Source organism: Macrobrachium rosenbergii, chromosome 20 (genome assembly GCF_040412425.1).
Source record: "Macrobrachium rosenbergii isolate ZJJX-2024 chromosome 20, ASM4041242v1, whole genome shotgun sequence".
NCBI lineage: Eukaryota > Metazoa > Arthropoda > Malacostraca > Decapoda > Palaemonidae > Macrobrachium > Macrobrachium rosenbergii.
This window is the reverse complement of record NC_089760.1, coordinates 12,195,001-12,218,021: the sequence shown is the minus strand read 5'-3', so window position 1 is coordinate 12,218,021 and position 23,021 is coordinate 12,195,001. Positions and strand designations below refer to the sequence as shown.

The following is a 23,021-nucleotide window of genomic DNA, read 5'->3' as shown; positions in this document are numbered from 1 at the left end:
TGTAACTAGAATATTTTTCTGATCTCCAAGTGTTTTCAAAAGTTCAAACAAGAGAGAAAATCTGGACACTGTAGTTACAGGCCTTTGTAATTATCCAAGCATCTAATTTCTTTATTCCTCGATCGAATTCTCGGAATTCTCAGCGATAAAACACAAGGAAATCTTGAGGAGGAGGAAGAATCCGGCCAAGAAACAAGATGAAGAGGCACAAGAACTCTCAGAGCTGATTAGTGGTGGATTGCTGCTTATGAAAGGTGTTTATCCTTCAAAAGGTCATGGGTTTTTCCTTCTTCTGTTAGAGAATAAAAAGCTGAGCAAAGAAATGCTCTGGAGAAACAGGAAGAAGAGGAAAAAAAATCACCTCGAGGTGATTAGCAGTTGAAAGCTGGAAAAGTATTGAAGGCTGGCGATTATTCATTAAGAAGTCATAAGCTACCTGTTCTTATTTTTTTTAATAAAAGAAACACTTTGTAAGGAACAGGATAAGGAGAAACGAAGACGAGGAAAGTGATCACTCCAGACTTATTAAGAGTGTATGTTTATTAATCTTTAAACAGGCGAAGAGTTTTTTTTTTTTGCTTTCTATTCAGCAAAAGAAAACTCAAGCGTTATCTCCATAACATGGTAGCAGTGATACCAAAATCCGTTGCCGAAAAGCAATGTCTGAAGAAGCATAGTTTTGACTCTCCGTGTACATGTGCTGCATTTCATTAGGTAAAACTAGCAGCATAAGGAGAGAAAAAAGGGAATTAGTGAGAACTGACAATAAGGGAAAAATATAATGTATATGATAAAGTACTATTATTACAATAATAATAATAATAATAAATAATAAAAAGAAGAGAAATATCATTAGGAAAAGTTTCTATTACATACAAACACACATTTATAAATATATATATATATATATATATATATATATATATATATATATATATATATATATATATATATATATATATATACGTATATATGTATACATGTGTGTGTGTGCATGTATGATTTTATTTTTTTATTGCCTCACGTCTTCAGCCACTCACAAAAGACGAAGAAGAATTTTTGAAATCCCAACATTATGGCTCTCTCGAAGCTCAATTCCCATCGAAAAGATCCAATGAAATCTCAGAGCGTTTCTAGGTCATGCAATCGCACTTAAAAAATCGACTCAAAAGAAGGAAAAAAGAGAGAGAGAGAGAGAGAGAGAGAGAGAGAGAGAGAGAGAGAGAGAGAGAGAGAGAGTCGCACTTACAAAATCGACTCAAAAGAAGAGAGAGAGAGAGAGAGAGAGAGAGAGAGAGAGAGAGAGAGAGAGAGAGAGAGAGAGAGAACCTACTAGAATAGTCCTTCTCAAGAACAACCTCAAGAAAGGCTTGGCCCATTTTCCAAAAATCTTCGATTGCTAACCTTCGATGAATGAGGCAACGGCGAACGAAAACCTAAGGAATATTATCAGGCACTGTTCTGTGCAAACCGTTCGTCGTCAATGCCACACTCGAAGAGTTAATCAACAAAAACGATTTAAAGGCATTCTCTTCTCTCTCTCTCTCCTCGAGGTTACGCAATCATCTTAATCGCCGGATGCCCTAAATGCCGATGAAAGAGCGAAACCTTAGCGTAAATCCCGTGTCTCAATCCCTACAAATCCTGTGAGTATGTTAACGCCTGTAGAGGATTTCCACTGTTCTATCCAACCCCGTCCCATACCGCTGGAACCGGGCGTCGTGATTTAAATCCCATCTTTCTAACCCATTAGGTTGATGAGAGAGAGAGAGAGAGAGAGAGAGAGAGAGAGAGAGAGAGAGAGAGAGAGAGAGAGAGAGAGTTCATCTTCAAACTTTTGTTGTTGTTGATTTTGTCCATTTCACGTTTCTCGCCACATAATCTCCCCCCCCAAATCTCCACCTCTTCCTTGTCTTTCTGTCTTTTCCCCTCTTTTTCACTGTGGCGTTCTTCCTTTGCTCTTCTGGTAGTTATCCTCCTCCTCTTCCTTTCCTTTTCTTTCCCTCCTCTCCTCCCCCTCTCGTCATTCCTTCCACCCTCACCCTCAATAATAAAAGCAGTTCCGATGATGTGGGGATAATTAGAAAATGCTTCGGGCGCGCGTCTGAATCCTTCGAAGGCCCGACCGAACACAACGACCGTATTAAAACCGGGTTGTATTGAGCGCCGCGAAATGAACGATGTTATAAAGGAAATGCACTGCGCGCATAGCGCCCTTATTTGGGAGTTCTAATGGGCTGGCTCGGCGTTCTTCAAGACGTCACAGAAGTCGCGAATAATAGTAGTAATAATTAATAATAATAATTCTTACTCGAGTAGCGCGTGCGATATACGACTGTTTTAATAATCAGAGCAACATGACCGTTAGGTATGGTCTGCATTTGGATTGGTCAAAGGCAAGGATACCAGATTCCGTATATACAAAACACCATCCTAGCTATGAAACGATACATATATATATATATATATATATATATATATATATATATATATATATATATATATATATATATATATATATATATATATATATATATATATATATATATGTGTGTGTGTGTGTGTATATATATAGCTATTAGTGAAGGCGAATTTAAAGTTTGTTAATTTTGGTCAGTATTTCCGAAGAATTATAGCAAGGTTAAAGAGGTATAAAGAACATCTTATACTTGAAAGATGATTTTTCTAATTTACTTCATAAAAGAAAAATACAAATCACAATAAGGTCCATACTTGCAAATGCTTGCTTTACATGGCTGGGATTTTCATATGCCCCTTGGTTCCTTGGTTTGATTATATATATATATTATGATATATATATATATATGTGTGTATATATATATATATATATATATATATATATATATATATATATATATATATATATATATATATATATATATATATATATATATATATATATATATATATATATATATATATATACATATACATATGTGTGTGTGAGGAAATATTGGATTTACGAAGTTTCAAAAGCCTTCCGAAGGAATAACAGTCTTCCTTTACCCTTTCAGTTTTTTTTCATATTTATACAAACGGTATTTTCAGTGCCCAAGCTAGGTAAATAAGATCTCTAACGTACAGAGGTAATTGCCTTTAGTATTTGTTTTTCTCTTGTCCTTGGAAACACATTTTTAGTTATTAACATTTGTGACTTGGTTGTTAAGTTAGAAAAAGATCTAAGAAAATATCGTTCTAAATCATTTTCATATTTGCTTCTTTCTCAAATTTCATTCGTTACAAAGAGTACATCACAAGATGTATGACTTCCTCTTTCATACAAATGTCAGATATCTCTAGATTTCTTAGTTCTCATAAGACAGACGATTAGTTACACGAGAACAAATGAAACATCTCTTTTCGATGGAAATTTCACAACTTCAGCAGTACCTTATGATGGCATTATTAAACGAATAACATCCGGCACATGATGCTTTTATATTCTAATAAAAATATAAGGCAAAACTCTAATTACCGGCACGATGGGTTGATGCGAGATTTACCCAACAGCTAAACCCTTAATTAACTCAGAGCACGTTTACCAGAAGTAAATCTTGCGGACTAATTAGTCAAGTAAGCCTTTGGGTGCGCGTCTCAATTGAGAGGAGACCGTGCCAGATATAATCTTCGGTGATGACGACGTTCTACCACTGAGGTCGCTGAAGATTTTTCTTAACGTATCATTGCGACAAATAATACAGCTGACCTTAATTTCAACTTATCAGCTGCTAAGAAATAAAGAAGATCATCTCTGCTAATTATCAAAACTCACAAGAATGTAGGAAGTGCGCATCAGGGAATGTGTATTACAAAATCCGGGAATGGGAGCAACAAACGAAAAATGAAAAATGAAAAACAAAATGAAGTGCAAAAGAAAGATTGTAAACGAAATTAATGAGAGTTATGGATTAAATCTGGTTAGACACAAGAACCACGACTCAGTTTCAAGTAGAAATCAACTCATAACGGTAGTTCACAAGTTTTCGTGTATCCCAAAGCTTTACAACAGAAAAACTTCAATTTCCTGTTTTTTCAGCCAACGGGACTTTTTCTCTGTCTCTGTCTATCATTTATGAGATACTCTGTCAACATCCTGATGGAGCAGAGGAGTTCGACCAAGCGTGAATTTCCGAAGGCTCGACAAACACCCATTTTACTCCCACTGAAAAGGTCAAGTCTTAAAACTAACGCAAGGTTATGTTTGGAAAATAATTCTTCACGAGGCATCAATGGAAAGGGGGGAGTAGAATGAACCGACGTCACCTGGTACCTTACTAAAACTTCAGTTTCAAAAGGTATTTGAACAGGATTTGGTAATATAGGAGTACCAGCAAAAAACTGGTAGATCGCATGTAGTAAAAATTAAACATCAATAAAATATCTTCGAAATACACTAACATTATTGAATACATACACCAGTTTAGATATGCAAAGGGGTGAATGAATACATGTCCTACGCATGTCTTCATGGCCATATTGATGTTTATTTTCATATACAGACTAAATCATTTGAGGGAATGAGTGAGTGCATATACGATTTTTATTCATATATTTATATATCGATCGGTAAATAAAATCAAGTTCAATTTTTCATGGTTCAAGACATCTTGGTCTTTTATCGTAAGCTTCCCTTATGAATATTTCAAATATCCTATTTTTCCAAGCAATTTAGTTTCATGTTTATTATTCTCCTTTTGATTTCTTTGACACATATTCTGTTTAAGAGAAGTTTATTGTTTCTTTTGAGACGAAATCGGCTATTCCTTAGAAGAAGGATGCTCAAAACAAATCAATAATTAATTGTCATATTCTTTATATACGAAAAAATTCGTTCTAATATAATCAATAATCGTAATGATAATACTATTACATATAGTTGTCAATAATAATAATAATAATAATAATAATAATAACAATAATAATAATAACAATAATAAAAATATTGATAATAATACCAGATTTAGGAAAAATGTTTATAATAACAATTATAACAATCAACAGCAATACACTATTATCATACGTGGCTTCCTAATAATAATAATAATAATAATAATAATAATAATAATAATAATAATAATAATAATAATAACAGCTTTAGGAAAAATGACACCAGTAACAGACCTCACCATCATAATTACAATAATAATCATTTTGCAACTCACCTTAATAGTATCAACAGTTTTAAGATCAACGACACTAGTAACCGATCTAACCACAACAGCAACAACGACAATCACGTTACAACTCACCTGGGCCATTTCCGTCATAATAAAAGTTTTCGATATAAAGCTTGTCTTCATCTACAGCCCAGACGCTGCCCGAAACATTGTGTTGGAAGGTTCTGAAGTTCCCGACCGGAGCTCCCCGCTGGCGGTCGCGTTGCAGGCCGTGGCTTGCTGTTGAAATAAGAAGAGAGAAAATAATTACTCAAAGGGAGAAGAAAGCTTTCCGTTGTGAGAAAATAAAAAAATGTTATTTTGTTATCTGGGTATGGAAGGACCTTTTGTGGTAAGAGTGATTTAGATCATTTTTCGGAGAGACAGGGAAATGAGGAAATCGAAATAATAAGAGGGAAAAAAATATTAAGGGGAAGAAGACAGTTTCCGTTGCTAGAATATAAAAATTGTTATTTTCTTATCTGTGCATGAAAGGCCATTTGGTGGAAAGAGTGATTTAGATTATTTTCCGATGAGACAGGGAAATAAGGAAATTGAAATACAAAGAGATACAATATACTACCGGGAAGAGGAGAGTTTTCCATTGGGATAAAATAAAATATTTTATTTTCTAATCTGGGTATGAAAGGACATTTTGTGGTAAGAATTTTTAGATTATTTTTCCATGGGACAGGAGGATGAGAAAATAGACATCTGTCTATATGCAATGACAGAAAATGTTGTTTCCGGTGAGACTGTTTCGTTTTTGTCTGGAAATGCGAGAAAACTTGGGAATATGATTTTTCAGATTATGAATTATCTTCTTTATAGGGTTCACAAAAGGCACAAGGTCTACCTGAAGAGGAGAGATAGAATAACTGCCAATGGTGAATAGGTTTTTTTTTTTTTTTTATTTCGAATCAGACCTAAAGTTGAGGAATGTAATTATTAACATTTTCCTTGGCGTTTTTCCTAACATGGGTCAATGGAATATATACATATATATATACACATATATACATATATACATATATAAATAATGTATAATGTATATATATATATATATATATATATATATATATATATATATATATATATATATATATATATATATATATATTATATATATATATACATAATCAAAATGGTAAAAAAATGAGGAGATTTTTCTTTCTTTAAGAAGGACGAGCACATTTAAATAATTCTATTTAATCTTGAGTAAATATTTTCATTATACGGATCAGTGAAGACGTTAACCCTTTGTAAAGGTGAATTCTACACGAAAAATTATTTATTCAAAATTTGCTCTAAAAAAAACACACGCAGAATTAAGTTTAAAAATTATTTCTGAATATATCTAAACCTATATCGATGATGAGTTTCATTTCACTGTTCCAGCAGTCTTGGCACTGACACAAATGTAAGAGAGCCAATTGCAAAGCTAGTAACTTTTAATACCAAAATATAAATATTTCAGCATATCCGTTGTTCCGCTGCTTTTAGAGGTATATGGAAAATATTCTTGATTCAAAATTTGTCAAAAATGTTCGCAGATGTATTCTAAGCTAGAATATTATTTCTTCCTGTGAAAAATGACAAAGCCACATTTAATCAGTGCACATAACTTGACTGAATAAAATAATGAAGGGAATTACGTCTCTGCATACTTGATGAGGACTGAAATAGAACATAAAAAGTCATTAACATACTAGTTATTTCCAAATCTTATGCTCATGGAAAAAAATTTTGTCTGTTTTTCACGCCAATGTGTGTGTATTCATGTATGTATGTGACACTTCTTATTTGTGATCTTATGACGAAATACAACAAATGCCAGAGTGAAATCATTTCGTTATTCAATGAAAAGCAAACCTCAAGCAAGGCACGACCATTGTCCATAACGAAAATCTTTCTCGTTGAGATTAAGAGAGAGAGAGAGAGAGAGAGAGAGAGAGAGAGAGAGAGAGAGAGAGAGAGAGAGAGAGAGAGAGAGAGAGATGGAAAACAATGGGGTGTGACAGCGGATCAATAATCCCAAGTCTGAAAACCTTAAAAGAAACAAACATGAAACGGACGACGACGACGTTTCGAAGCTTCACGTTAAAGATCCACTGCGAAGCCGCAGACAAAACGAAGCCCCGAACAGGCTGCTCAGTGCTTCAGCTTTATGACTCCCGAGGGGCCCCATTCGAAACAGTCTCCGGGAAGGCGTTGATGTTTCGTCTTGCAAACTACGAGTAATCTCCAGAAAGGATTCATACAAAACAATGTCATTACCAAAATGCGTATGCGGTGAAGTGTTTGTGGGTACGTGCGTATGCAATAAAACACACACACACATATATATGTGTGTGCGTGTGTGTGTTTACTCAAAAAGAGGGTACTTGGACAAAGAAAGTTCACTTCTACAAAAATATCTAGAATGTCAGAAACTCATGATTTGGACATTTTTTCTGATTTCAAAAACATAACACATATAAGAAGAAATATTTCTAGTACAGTAAGAGGTTACAAGAAGGAAATGAACGCAAAGTAGTCTTTCATTCCTACAGTGAAGTGACTGAAACTTGAGAAAACTATCATTTTAATAATATAGGAAAAAATGACAAAGATGACAAAAAAAAAAGGAAATACATCCTTGCAATACTTAGCCCATAAAGCACGTATATGGATAAACACAAATACAAACTCACACGAAATTTTGTGTATCTGGCGAGCTCTACGCAAACACTTACACACCCAGGAAGAGAGAGAGAGAGAGAGAGAGAGAGAGAGAGAGAGAGAGAGAGAGAGAGAGAGAGAGAGAGAGAGAGCTTATATACTTGGCACTGGTACACACTTCGGGGTCGGTCCGTGTTGGAAAGCGATAAGGGGCTGGCGGATCATAAAAGTCCTCGAAATGAGCGTCTTAGTAAACAGACCATGTTTGTTAAGTAGCCCAAGGTTATAATATTTCCATCAGAGTTCCGATTGTTATGTGGAAGGTGGTGGGGGTGGCGGGCGGGGGTGGGAGAAGAGGGAGAGAGGGGTAAGGGCTAGAGATGAGGGGTCGGGGATGGGGGTGTTAGTGGTAGAGAGGATGGGAGGGGGCGGTGTGGGGCGTTTTGAGAATGTCCCTCATTGGCGCATGGGAGAAGGAAAGTCTATAGCGACTGGTTAGAGGGAAGGGGTATAGGCTTAGGTTTAGGGATAAATGGGTGGTTAGAGGGGCCGGTAGGAAGGGCAAGGGGGGCCCAGCGGAGAAGAGGGGGTGAGGCAGGGGCCATAATAAGATGCAAGGGTAGGGTGAGACATATAGTTCCGGGTCATGGTTATAAATGTCCAATTCGTGAAGACAAATATGAGGATTCCGCATCATAAATAAACGTCAGTTCAGGCTACCACTGGATGACGAGGACGTCCTACGGATTCAGATATGGGAATAAAGAACTACTGGAGCTAGATACGATGCTATAGAAAACGATATGGATTTATAAGAAGACATGAGGAGAAATAGTTCGTGCATTTCGTACTGATTTCTTAAACAAAAATCTAAACACAAATGGTTTCAACTTAAACGTATAAGATACTTAATAGGATGAATAGTTGTAAAAAGAATTGCTAAAGAAAGTACAACCGTATATACATACGCAGTCACAGATATAAGACCATTTACAGTCAGATATACGGTGAGCGTGTAAAAAAAAAAAAGAGCAAAAAGAGGTCTAGGAGTTAAATATTGTAACTTGAAGAAATGTGAGATTTTTATGTGTGTGAAGCCAGAAAAATATAAGACACAAATTGTAGTCCGAAGCTGACTTAAAAACAAAATCAGATTTTAACAAATAATATAACAATTATTGAGGTAAAACTTACCACGATTTTACTAAATTTTACAATTTAAAAGTATACATAATATACATTAAATATGAGTGTGGTTTGTAAATGGAATGTCTATTAACGATTTCATGCTTCTGGAAAGTCCCTTAACTAAAATTTTTAATAACGGCACTTTTGAAGCCGATCGAAAATTTCATATTCGTAAGACCCCAGTTATAATCAGTTTTCAACTTCTGTGTCAGGAAGGTTTTGAATGAAATTCTTTATAACGTCAGATAATGAAAAATATCATAACTGCCCATGGCATATCAATGTTTCATCATTCAGAAGTAAAACAATGATAATTTGAAAACAAACTTATACATGTGTAAACAAACATTCAGACGGGGGAAAAGGGATGAGGAATATCTCTTTTATTGAAGGAGCCAACTTGAATGCGTAGACAATATTTATTTATTTATCTGTCCATGCATACACATCCAAACACATATGAATTTTTATGCACATAAACCCACTATACACATATCTATCTAGTTATTGATCTATCTATCTATATATATATATATATATATATATATATATATATATATATATATATATATGTATGTGTGTGTGTGTGTGTGTGTGTGTGTGTGATAGATAGATATCCGATGTGTTACAAGGAGTCATAAGGATAGGTATGTAGATCTATGTCCCAAACAAAGCAGAAATATCTAAAAGAAATAGTATACTGAAATGAGAGAAAAACCATATTAAAACCAATTGTTATTTATATAATTTTCCTTATCTATCCATTCATTGAAAATGAAAACCACGAATACTCAAAAGACAAAGAGGAATAACTGTGAGAGAGAGAGAGAGAGAGAGAGAGAGAGAGAGAGAGAGAGAGAGAGAGAGAGAGAGAAACTAATTTGGCGAGTCTCAGAGAGCCAGTCGGAAGGAGTGAGGGACTCAGCCCGAGGCGCGTTCGCTGCTCAATTGTTTCTGACAGGAATAACGCTCTTGCTTCATCTCCAAACTTTTCTAAGGACGAGATCCCCACGTGTATTAATTCTGTTATGGTCCTTACTGGGTGACGGATACGCTGTCGTACAATTGAGGTTTTTCGCAATTCCTTATAGTTCGTTTATATAATTATTTTCCAAGTTCTTTCTTCTTTTTTATAAGTACACGAACCTGTTGATATCACGGTGGGGGTAGGGGGAAGGGAGGCGTGATTTAGACAGCCTATTAGAAGAAAGGGACTTTAGCAGATGAAGAATAGTACGTCCAAAGTTTTTTTTACAATTATTTTATCTCTGGTAACGCTCACAACAGTAGAAACTGTTCTTCCGCTCTATGTATTTGTGCACGTAGCACACACGCACACACACAATATATATATATATATATATATATATATATATATATATATATATATATATATATATATATATATATATATATATATATATATATATATATATATATATATATATATATATATATATATATATATATATATATATATTAGGCCGTCAACATCTCAAAGACAAAAATGAGAGCGTCTCAAATTGAACCGTAATTGAAACTTGGGTAAAAAGATCCGTAGAATCCTTTAAATCAATGATGCCCTAGAGTCACTGCTCGGTATTTAACAAAACTATTGATAAACAGTTGTTATTCTTTATGTGACTTTTATCATCATTCATCTCATGCGAATGATTGAATACGCTAATTTGAGGAACACGAATAAGCCCATCAGATTAAACTTACTTGCGTGGTAAAAAATACCAGGAATGTCAAACTCAAAACCTTCCGAAGGCTATCTTTTCCAGTTGCCGTCTTGAGGGCCAGCAAATGTACATAGAATATTTGAGGGACATTTGTTTGTAACATTACATGATGATTTCCTTGGCTTTTCAGGAATACGTTATTTAAGTTTTGTTTGGCTATGCGTATGTAAAAAGTCATACTATATAATAAACACATCTAAGTAAATATCAGCGATCAACCATGTTGCGCTGGCAATAGGAAAACAAGAGCCATTAAATAAACTTTGCGTCGTTGTTTTCTTTTTATTGTGTACTCATTTTTACATATAAATAACTTACACAATACTGCTCTTGGCTTACGATAGTTCCTGCCATCATCTTCACTTTGAAGATGATAAGCAGGAGCTACTGCATGATAAGAGCAGTACTGTTTAAATTATTCATATGTATAAATATTTATATAACAAGAAGATAACAGAAAGGCAAATTTACTTAGTAGGTATAAGTGAATGTATGAACCTGGAGCTACAGTTATTACAAGGTTTCTTTGAACTTTGAAAGTTCAGAGCTCCGTTTTGTTGTGACAGATTTATTTGGCACATAAAAGTTTTTCTACATTTGGCTCAAGAGGACTTATCAAATCTAAAACAACTAAATAAGCACATATACACACGCACACACATACACAAACACAGAGAGAGAGAGAGAGAGAGAGAGAGAGAGAGAGAGAGAGAGAGAGAGAGAGAGAGAGAGAGCGCTAAATGCAAAATCGAAGATATCAATGAAGTGTCTTCACAGTCTCCTCTGTGTCTCGAGTACTTTATAAGCCAATGAATCAATAAAAAGAGAGAGAGAGAGAGAGAGAGAGAGAGAGAGAGAGAGAGAGAGAGAGAGAGAGAGAGAGAGAGAGAGAATAAAACAGAAAAACAGAAAAAAACAGAAACAGAGGGAGGCAGGATTTGATAAAAATGGGAGAATGATCTTGTATGGTAAAAGGCGTGATCCACGACACGTGCTGGAGAGGAGTCTCCAGGGCTTCGGGCCCTTCGAAGGGATATCTACATATATTATCTTTTTCGATGCATATCTTCTTATTTTTCTGTTTCTCTTTGGTTTATGTTAGTTTTTTGTGTGTTAGTGTGCATGTTAAACATACACATATTTGTGTTATTGCAATGCCCTTGCTTGTCAGGGGAAATTTCTCATGTTTGGTTATATCATATTAAGCGCGTTAAGATTATAAACCACATATCATAAACCGGAAATATTCACAATCCCTCTTTCAAAATATAATAATATAATAATGAAATATAATAACGGAAATTAACTTCAAGAAACTTCAGTAACGGTTGCCAGCTGAACAAGAATATTCACAAATTCAACAATGTATTTTGCATATGTAATTACAGAAATTCTCGGCTTCTTGCAGTCTTTATAAAAAAAAATAATGACTTTTTGTACATTGAATTTGATCTAGAACTGATGGATATCGCACAAGTTCAATAAATTATCGATCAGATTTCCATTCTAGCAAAAAGAAAACAATAAATTTGCACTTATGAGAGAGAGAGAGAGAGAGAGAGAGAGAGAGAGAGAGAGAGAGAGAGAGAGAGAGAGAGAGAGAATGAAGGGTAAAATGCATCGGTTCTTTATCCGTGCAGTCCGAAGAGGATTCTAACAAGGCTCTAAATAGAGGGGTGATGGTTCAATCAGAGTCCATCACAGACAATCAGGTAACCTAATTGGCCATATTTCCCCTGTAGGGAGAGAGGAGTCAGCCCGAACCCTCAACACTTACCCGCTCGGTGGAAAAGACCAGTGGGGAGAAAGGGCCCCACCCCAGGGGAGGGAGGAACGGTCTAGTGGGAGGAAATATCTAGGGAGAGGATGGATCAAAGGGGTGGATGATTTAGGGGAATAAGAGACCTATGGGGAGGAAAGACCCAAGGAGAGAAAACACCTAGGGAAAGACATGGTCTATGGGGAGGAGAGATCTAGGGGAGAAATGACACGGGAAGAGAGAGATCTAGGGAGAAAATTGACTCAGGGAGAAGAAATATCCAGGAAACGAAAGGTTTAGGCGAATGGAAGACCTAAAAGGAAGAAAGATCTAGGTGGAAGGAAAGGTCTGAGGACAATAAATAACCAGCGGAGGAAAGATTTCAATGTAGAAAAATCTAGGGGGAGAAAAAGATGAAGGGGAGGAACAGGGGTGCTGGGAGACCCTAAAGTTTATTCTTGTTATCTTCAGGTTTAGGGGAAAAGCAGGGACACTGTCTTGGGCCTCCTTCCCAGCATTTGGTTAAAGCTCTTGAGTGTTTTCATATTACACATGAGATTGCATCAATGAATTTTATTTTTGCTCTGCTTTTTTTCGATGACGTTATTAAAACATGCTATTTTGGTTTTGATCACTGTGTTTACACGTAATTTAATTCTTATTATTTAGACATTATTGCCAGGTATTCTGTTTTCACCAATCTAAAAACTATTAGATTTGTCAATAGTCAGTTCATTTGATTAAAAATCATGAAGACTTGAGCAAGAATATTCTTAAAGACAAAAAATAAATAGTAAATAAATAAAATTAAAAACTTAAAAAAGTGAATTATGTCTTATTCCAGTAATAAAGTGAGCGTTGCTTCTTATTCTTACATTAAATCAATTATAAATCTTAAAATCTTAATCCATGAAGGGTATACAGCTAACTTATAACTAATATAAATACATAAATAATAGTAGGAATAAGTACACTCGTAATCTCTTTCTCTCATTTATCACACACGCACACACACATATGTATACATACATACATATATATATATACATATATATATATATATATATATATATATATATATATATATATATATATATATATATATATATATATATATATATATATATATATATATATATATATATTTCAACAATTGTTAGCCTTTTTAGCATTGTTTGTCTTGTCACGAAATCTTGTGACACTGTATTTGCTTCCTTGACACTTGTACCTGAACCCTGATGAGATGTAGAAGTGCATGAAAGCGCTTGGTTCGAGTAATTTCTTTTCATTCCTCTCCTGGCTCAATGAGCGTGCACACATACACAGAGACACACGCGCACACACACACACACACACACACACACACACACATATATATAATATATAATATATATATATATATATATATATATATATATATATATATATATATATATATATATATATATATATATGTCGGCTGAATACAGAAACACAATATTAATTTCTTTTCCTAATACCAGTTAAAAAGCGTAATGTAGGTATTTACAGCACATAAATCTGCTACTTTTCTACCACTCAAGAATTAAATGACTAATGAAAGATACTACGCACGACATGTGTGATTCGATTGATTCTCTTTATGGAAAGGATAAAGTGGATGCTCAGTGCAATGAAGATTCCTTTCTTCTTCTTCTTCTTCTTCTTCTTCGAGAGAGAGAGAGAGAGAGAGAGAGAGAGAGAGAGAGAGAGAGAGAGAGAGAGAGAGCAATTAAGTCCACGTTATGTCCAGTCAATTATTTTTTTAGTAGTTAGAAGGATCGTACTTGTGGTCCGCGTAACTTAGTATATGACCTTCCATTCCTAAAGGGGCAAATTTATCGCTCTTTGGGAGAACCAGGTTGCAGTCGCAGTCTCAGTCTCTCTCTCTGTCTATATATATATATATATATATAATTACATACATACATATGTATAAATTCATATACATATATATATATATATGTATATATATAAATGAGAAGTGCTTTATTAGATTAAATTCACTTGTACTTCATTTGTTTCTAGCAATGCAGATGAAATGAACAAGTTTTTTTTTTTGTTAATAAAAACACCTATTGCTTTCGTTTGTTTTAACACAGATAAATCATCCCCAAGACGCCAATAGCTTTTGAAGAGTTAGATGTGCTTTGATGAGTGTGGAAACTAATGATAGACTATGAGGCATAAATAAATGGAATACACTGAGTGGAAATCAAACAATGTATTCCATTCACTTCCTTACTTTATACGGGCGAGGGCAGGAAAGGGCATCGTGGTACCGTCCCATTAGCCTCTACATTTAAAAATGAAGTCACTCAAAATTTGCTAATTTATTCAAGGAAGCCGATTTCTTAGACGAGACCAACATTGCTTTCCGTCGACGGAAGGAAATTATTATCCGAGCTATGCGCAACAGGTGACATCGTTCTCTGCAAGACAGACAATGTCTGACGTACGCAACAGGTATTGTTTCCCTGGCTTTACAAGAGTATTTTTTACGACGTACGATAAAGAGAGCCATAGTATGAGACATCAAAAGACATCTATCAAGTGAAGACTGACTTCTTGACAAGTTGTTAGGTTTGTCTAATGGCTTAGTTCATATTCTACATTATGTGCATAAAAATTTAAATTTTATATGACAGAAAAAAGATTTAAGGTCTTTTATCTATGAAAGAAAAGCAACAGCAATTAAAAGAATGGCGCTTATGACGTTATGGTTCGAGTTCTTAACTACTCCATAAAAATAACCTGTGTATCGTAAGCATGGACGAAACTCATTGAAATCAAGTGAAATGCAAAATCAGACACTTCAGCAACTATTCATAATTGTTCATAAAAATATAAATGTGATAACTTCTCCGAAACATAACGATTAAAATGAACATCAGTACGAGATGGGTTGTATCAAGTGTATTGTTTGATTACATGCATGTATGTATCGTCTTTGAAGAATAAAAACATGCCTGTTTAAGGCAAAAATAACTCTACTCGTGCAGCAGAATGAGCGTCATTCAGTTCCAATTTTAGCGGCATGCCATCACAAGATGCTGAAAAAAAAACTGTCCGTGTGACAGCACCTTTACTCTGCCTCCCCTCCCCCGTCCCCTACCTTCCCCCCGACCCACACACACACACGCACATACATACATACATACACACACACTCACCTTCCCTAAAGGCTTCCGAAAGCTTGCTCTTTTCGGGAGCCTTTCGTAGCCTCCAGGCTCTCTCTAATTGGATGAATTGAATAGATGCGTCTTCCGTTTACCGGCCATTGTCCATTAACCTACACGTTAGTCTTTCTCCTTCATTGTGTTTTTCTATTTTTGATTATAAATCGTTTTCTTAGCTCTTTCTTCTCTGATTTTAGATTTCTAATGATCGATGCTTATTTTCTCGGAACGTCTTGTGCCTATCATCGATGATTTGTGATTTTCTAAAGGCTGAATATTAGGATACACACTCTCTCTCCCAGCATGTGTCAAAACACGAGTTACAAAGTGAGGCCTTTGGTCTCTGGAGTTTCAACCAGTCCTTCATGTTCATGATGCTATGGACTATTAAAATTTTTTTTTCATCTTTTGTCATTATGAAAACCTTGCCTCAAATATCTGTTCACCATATTTTGCCTAAAATGACACTTAAATATAAAAACACATATATACACACACATATATATATATATATATATATATATATATATATATATATATATATATATATATATATATATATATATATATATATATATATATATATATATATATTACACGTGTGTGTGTGTGTGTGTGTGTGGGTGCGCGCGCGTTTTTGTTGGCTTTGGAAACAATATCAAAGGGTAATCAGAAATCACGAGTTTAATAAATCGCCACTTACTAAAATCCGGATGATTAGAAACGATAGCCTAGCTTAAAAAAAATCCTTTTTGAAGCTGCTGTACATAAATCGTAATCGATCTTGATATACCCACACCAGCCTCCGAGCGTAGTCACGCACACACACAAACATCTGAATGCGTAGGAGCCCATCGAAATCCCCCCGTATCCCTCGACAGAGAGCCTCTCGGAACTTCGGACAAAAAGTGTCGGTCGAGCGGTTTTAGGCTGATCAATAGCGCTATGCGCTGTTCAATAGCGGTTTATGTTGATCAATAGGAGCAGCAGCTGATCGCTCTCTCAGCTTATGTGCCTAAGATCCTTGTCGAAGATCGGAGGCTTTGAGATGCTACAGCATCTTCCTTCGCGAGGACAAACGGTGTCAGTCCCAGTTTGATCAAATTGCCGGAAACCCTCTGCTCGTTTCTTTTTCGCTATATACTAATGCCAAGAAGAGGCGATAAACCTCTCTCTTAAAAGGGCAAACTTTGTATCGAGTCGAAATCTGGCATGGAAAAGATAATTTATTGCATAGTTTAAACGTCTTTACTAAAGTTAGGCCTACTCGTATCTTATGGGCTGCTCCCAGACCGGTAACCGGACATGCTTATTATCTGATGACTGGCAGAGTGTATACTATGAACTGCTGTCACAACCGCAAGCATGGTTATCAACGGATCGAATACTTACATTTTGCTACAGATAATTACTTTCAATGATCTTCTGAAGCCGATCTCTGGCGCAAATTAATGGCAATTACAGTTTCGTTGGACAAAAGTATCGAATGCCACATACTGATGAAAAGCTCTAATGCTAATAATCTCCAAAGATCTGAGATCTTTTGATTAAGGAGAAGGTTACTGTTAGCAAAGAGGGAATATACCAACGCTCATGTATCACCCAAGTCCGAGGATTATAGTTTGGTTCACAAATAGCGTCAAGATATCTTTTCTCTAGTATTATCCGCACTAAAGAGCAAACGAGACGTCCCTAAAGTGCTTGTGAATTGGACTTTTTTATCCAATTTATCCCTCGGCATTGAGCTTTCGACGTTACGCTCTTATTACAGTAATATCCAGAGCAAGAATTAAATTGCTTAGCTCTCCAATATTTTATCTAAGTCTGTACATGAATGTAAGCTTATAATTACGCGCACAGAATAATATTCACAGGCGTGTACACACACCATACACATACCACACATACACACATACATATATATACTTCTCTATATATATATATATATCTATATATATATATATATATATATATATATATATATATATATATATATATATATATATATATATATATATATATATATATATATATATCTTAGTGACCAAATGAAATGGAAGCAAGTATACCTAGGCATAGAATAGTCCCATCACTACCATACAAAAGCACTGAGATAATCGACGAATATTTCCTCTGCCATGATTCAGCCAAAAAACAAGAATTAAAAGACAATGAAACATTCTCATCTTTCAAAACAAACAAAGAAACACAACCAGATTGTGGAGCAACTCTGAAGATTTAGCATAAGGAGAGTTACGGGGCAACTTAATAATCAGTCATATAACCCATAAGGCAATGTAGTGAGTGATTTATAAGACGCGGAACAGAGAGAGAGAGAGAGAGAGAGAGAGAGAGAGAGAGAGAGAGAGAGAGAGAGAGAGAGAGAGAGAGAGAGAGTACTATTCATTAAAATCAGTCACAATAATAACAGATAACCAAGATGGGGATGAGAGAGAGAGAGAGAGAGAGAGAGAGAGAGAGAGAGAGAGAGAGAGAGAGAGAGAGAGAGTTACAAGGATTCGGATGTCTCAAAGACTTATTAGTCCATCCGAGGAGGCATCATGTGCTCATTTATCTCTAGGAGCAGGTTTTACTGTTCATTCACAGTATTCTACTGATTCTGCCTAGCTTTCTTTTAAACTCTTCCACACCGCTGCTGTTTACAACTTCTGGTGGCAGTTTATTCCATGTGTCACATATGTTGTAGGTGAAGAAGTTCCCACAATGAGATGTGTTGTATCTCTTCAGTTCTAGTTTCCATACATCATTTCTCGTGTGGTTTTCGTTTAATGTGAAGAGGTCAATGTCTACTTTTGTTTCTATTAGTTGTCCTCGCAATCGTCGTGTTCCTAAGCCATATATGTTCAGGCTCTCTGGTCATCTTTGGTAACCTATTTGCCTGATGGATGGAATTAACTCTGGCTCTTGCTTGTACCCCTTCTAATCTATATATGTCCTTTCTTGGTGTTGGTGACCAAAACTGTACTGTATATTCAAGATGAGGTCTAACTATGGATGTGTAGAGCTGCAGCACCGTTTCCTTCTTTCTGTATCTGAACTGCCTTTTTATGTATCCCACTAGTTTCTGTGCCTTCTTTTCAGCTTTTATGCAATGTTTTGTGGATTTTAAGTCCTCGGTAATAATGACTCCAAGATCCTCTTCTTGTTCTACACTATTTATGTCATTCCCAAGCAGCATGTTGTTGGAGAGAGAGAGAGAGAGAGAGAGAGAGAGAGAGGGGCAATGATCTAAAACGCCACAGGACACAGAAAGAAAGGCGACGACAACTTCCCCCCCAGCCCTCCCAACCCAGTACCTGCCAGGGAACCTGGGATGGTGGAGCGGAATTTGCGGACCACAACTTTGCAATTAAGAGTTAAGCCCCTCAGTGGTTGCCATAGAGACTGACGATGGCTAAGTAATAGTATGAGGAGGATGAGGACGAGCACGAGATGGGATGTGAAGTGAGAGAGAGAGAGAGAGAGAGAGAGAGAGAGAGAGAGAGAGAGAGAGAGAGAGAGAGAGAGAGAGGGAGTCTGTGTGTTAGAGTATGAAATTATAGCTCCTAAAGTTATTTGATCTAGTTAGTAATTGATGTCTTTGGAAATAAAATTGATAACCATAGCTGCAGAGTCATCACAGTGAGATGTAAGATTACGGACTGCTCCAAGAGCTATTGCCTGCGCTGGTATAAGGCCAATATAATACACAACAACAACAACTGTTGTAAACATAGTAAGAGTTTGTATCCCAAAAGATTTGTGAAAAAAATTGAGGCTAATGTATCTCTTTATCTGATCCTATTTTCATACCTCAAAGAAAAGATTTTCTCTTTTAATCTATCTCTTTATCTCATCCTATTTTCATACGTCAAAGAAAAGATTTTCTCTTTTAATCCTTGTGGTTCCCTGTAGCCACTGATCATAATTTTTATTCTTTCAATAATATTGGCATGGAATGATTCAATAAATGCGTCTTCATTTTCGCATTAAACTGCGTGTCATTCTTCTCTTGTCATGAAATTGTTTAATATCTATAAGCAAGTTGCAATTCTCCCACGAAGAAGATTAATACATGACTGGGGCAGAGCTTCCATGCTTTTCAATTATGAGGCTTCCAGGAGACGGCTGGAAACCCCAGGGCAATCCTTCCAGCTTCTTTACAGGTTAACTTACAATACGAAAACATATCTCTATGAAAATAACCAGTATGCATGATTTTTAATTAATGGATGGTTCAAGCTAATGCCAGAACATATGTCATTCCGAGACGTTTACCGAACTTACTGAACTGTTTATGATGTTGGATAATTCATATCTTACAGTTTTTTTTATTTTGTATGTCTTCATTCCCACGTTTCATGTTGGCGATCTGTGGGATCATTATCACAACAATCAAAATGATTAATAATGTTTTCAATTAGCATAGCTTTGCCGATGTTACCTACATAAAGAACAGTAATGGTTCCCTAATTATCCTCCCTCTTTCTTTCACATTCTATCTAACATATTGGTCTTCATTTCAGTGGAAGCTGGCGTCTTTTTTGGTCTTTGCTGGATATAAGTTTTCACATTTGGAAAAAAACAGAATAACAATAACAATAATTCAGACCATGAATCTTGCCAAGCCATTGATGAAGGTTTGGAAACGAAAAAATCCAAGTTAAGAGGCTTTTAGGTATGCCGCTTACGAACAAATTGCTTCTAAATAGCCCATGTCATTCAGTTTCCTTTCCTTTTTATTTTCTGGCTAAAAAATAATAAATTTCCATCATTTTGTTTTGTTTTATTATCTGGATAAAATCCCCTGTTGCTTCCCATGGAGGACTTTCAATTCGATCACCCTTCAAGATTCTGAATTAATGGACGTTGCTTACAGAGAATGGTTATATAATTTGTGTAGGATATTCTATTCACCATAGAGGAATCTTATGCTCTAGCAATTTTTCTATTAAAGCTAGGCCAGTCAAGTAACAATTTCATAATTCTATTTCCTCAAAGGTTATTCGCGGCAGATGCAAAGCAGGCGCCAAGATTAGTGCTTTGCAGCCCTTGGCTTACTTAGCACATCATTAATATTATTCGGTTTATAACCAAACACAGCTAAGAAAAAATGCCACTCGTTCAAGATTGGTTGGTGTTAATTTCATTTCATGCCTATGAGAATATCCTAGGGTTAATTTGAACCAGTATTCAAAGGCATCAGTTAATTAGTGTTTTAGTACAGCTGACTGCATCAAGTTTTGGCTCGAAAAAGTTTTGCTCTCTAGATTCCTTTTTCATCCGTTTTAAAACGAAGGAGAGAGAGAGAGAGAGAGAGAGAGAGAGAGAGAGAGAGAGAGAGAGAGAGAGAGAGAGAGACTTGTTCACATTAAAAATTTCTTCCGATGAAATACAGAATAGGATACAGAGACAGTGGAAGTCAGATTGTTGTCATGACAACCGATGCCAACTCCGATGCACCAACCAGGAAGCATCAAGGGAGATTGGAGTTTATGGGTGGGGAGGAGGAGGGGAGGGGGTTGCATTTGGGGGTGGGGGTGGGAGTAGGGGATAGTTTGGGAGGTTGGTCGACTGGACCATATACAAACAACAGAAACAAATGACAAGCGAATCTACCAATCATATTACAAAGTGCAGTTTGTTATGGATATATTGCTTTTACGGATTGCCATCAACTGTCTTTTGTATTAAATCACGTTTTTATTATTTTCTCGAATTACGACATGATACGTTTTTCTTACTCACTTTCATGTTTATTCTGTTTCTTAACTCTCCTAAAAGCCACGAAGGTGATCATGGTAAGACGAGTAATCTTTGGCAATTTATTATAAAGGTTTTTTAAAAGGTAATTTGGAGCGTTCGTTTACGAGGAAAACAACGGGAAAGAGAAAGGGAGGACTGTCAAAATTCACTCCACAGTGAAATTTGCTAAAGGATAAAGATACGATGACAAAGAAGTGTAGCAGAGGATATCATTACCCTGTTAGGAGATCATAGACGCTAAGAAATAAAATGGTATTTTGGGAATATTTTCAAGAAAAGTCATTCATGACCATCATTTCTCGGTATGCCAATAATTTGATATAATTTATTTGTTTATTTAATTAATTTACTTTCTAGATCTGAATCAGCTGAAATGATTGAAATCCTTCTGACTGTTATGAGACTGACTCGCCGGCAAGGGCTGATCACGACTGATGAGTATAAATCAAGGGCTGGGTCAGACAAAACATCCTGAAATACTATCAGTTAGTAAAAGAGCAGTTTACTCCGAAAAAAAAAAACAGTTCAAAATTCCATTTCTAGATAATTTAATCAGTTTACACGAATTAAGAGTGAAAAAGTAAGCGGTTCTCCATGAACGCTGTGAGGGTTCTGCAGACAAAGAACCAGTTAAATCTATTCTTTGGTCACACAGCTGAATATCTCTGGAGTTCGAGTTTGCTTAATCCTTCCTCAAAGGACTCAAAGGACTACTTATTTTATGTACCTGTGGCATTGGGAGGTGGCATTGGGAGAGAGATTATCTCAGGATTTTACGTATTTATGGAACGGGATAAAAAAAAAATTGTTACGTTGGACGGTGAGCTCGTTGGTGTTTTCCATCAGTTTTTTAAGCTCTAAACTTAACGCTTTTTTTTCATAAAAATCTAATCAGTTTACATATGCTAAATGGCTGCTGCAAATGTTTACGCAGTTAACATTATTTGACTCTACAAGGTATAATAATAATAAAAATAATCAGCCATATAAGAGCATCCGGAGACATCAAAACCCTGTCACGACTAAGCTTTCAGAGATCCCCTCACTCTCAGAGGACACTTATCTAGATATGGATCTCGTAAACTCGCAGAAAATATAGCCACTTGTTGAAAGTCACCGGGCCCACTTTGGTAAAAATTCCCTAAATTCGCAAACATAAGGTTTTGTTTGATTCTGCTGACGTTCAGACAAACAAAAGTCACAAGAACCCAAGGTGAAACATTACCTTCTTGGCGAAGGTAACAATTATGATAACAAGACTGACTAACATCATGGCGATGTTGATGATGATGACATCCAAGACATCAGGATCAACAGTAAGATAATAATACTGTCAGGAACAAGGATCATAAAGCAAATAATAATTATTATCGCCCTAATGGCACGAAGAGTAATAACTGTGGTAGTCGCCAAACAGGGCTGAAAGGTGCTTGGGGCTAGGTAGCAACCTCATCCCAAGAAAAGTCCCAAGAACCATATGTCTAACCCATACATATATATATATATATATATATATATATTTATAAAT

The 23,021-nt window shown here is 35.8% G+C and overlaps 1 protein-coding gene across 5 annotated transcripts in view; it reads right to left on the bottom strand.

Moving 5' to 3' along the window:
* The window catches only part of LOC136849048 (protein Skeletor, isoforms B/C), a 298,256-nt gene that overhangs the window by 70,854 nt on the left and 204,381 nt on the right, over window positions 1-23,021 (bottom strand). For all 5 annotated transcript variants that reach the window (XM_067121947.1, XM_067121943.1, XM_067121945.1 and 2 more), the window contains one exon: window positions 5,271-5,417. Coding sequence is in view for 4 of the 5 variants with exons in the window: in XM_067121943.1 (XP_066978044.1) it covers window positions 5,271-5,417 (147 nt within the window). In the remaining variant the exon portion in view is untranslated. The remainder of the gene's footprint in view (window positions 1-5,270; window positions 5,418-23,021) is intronic.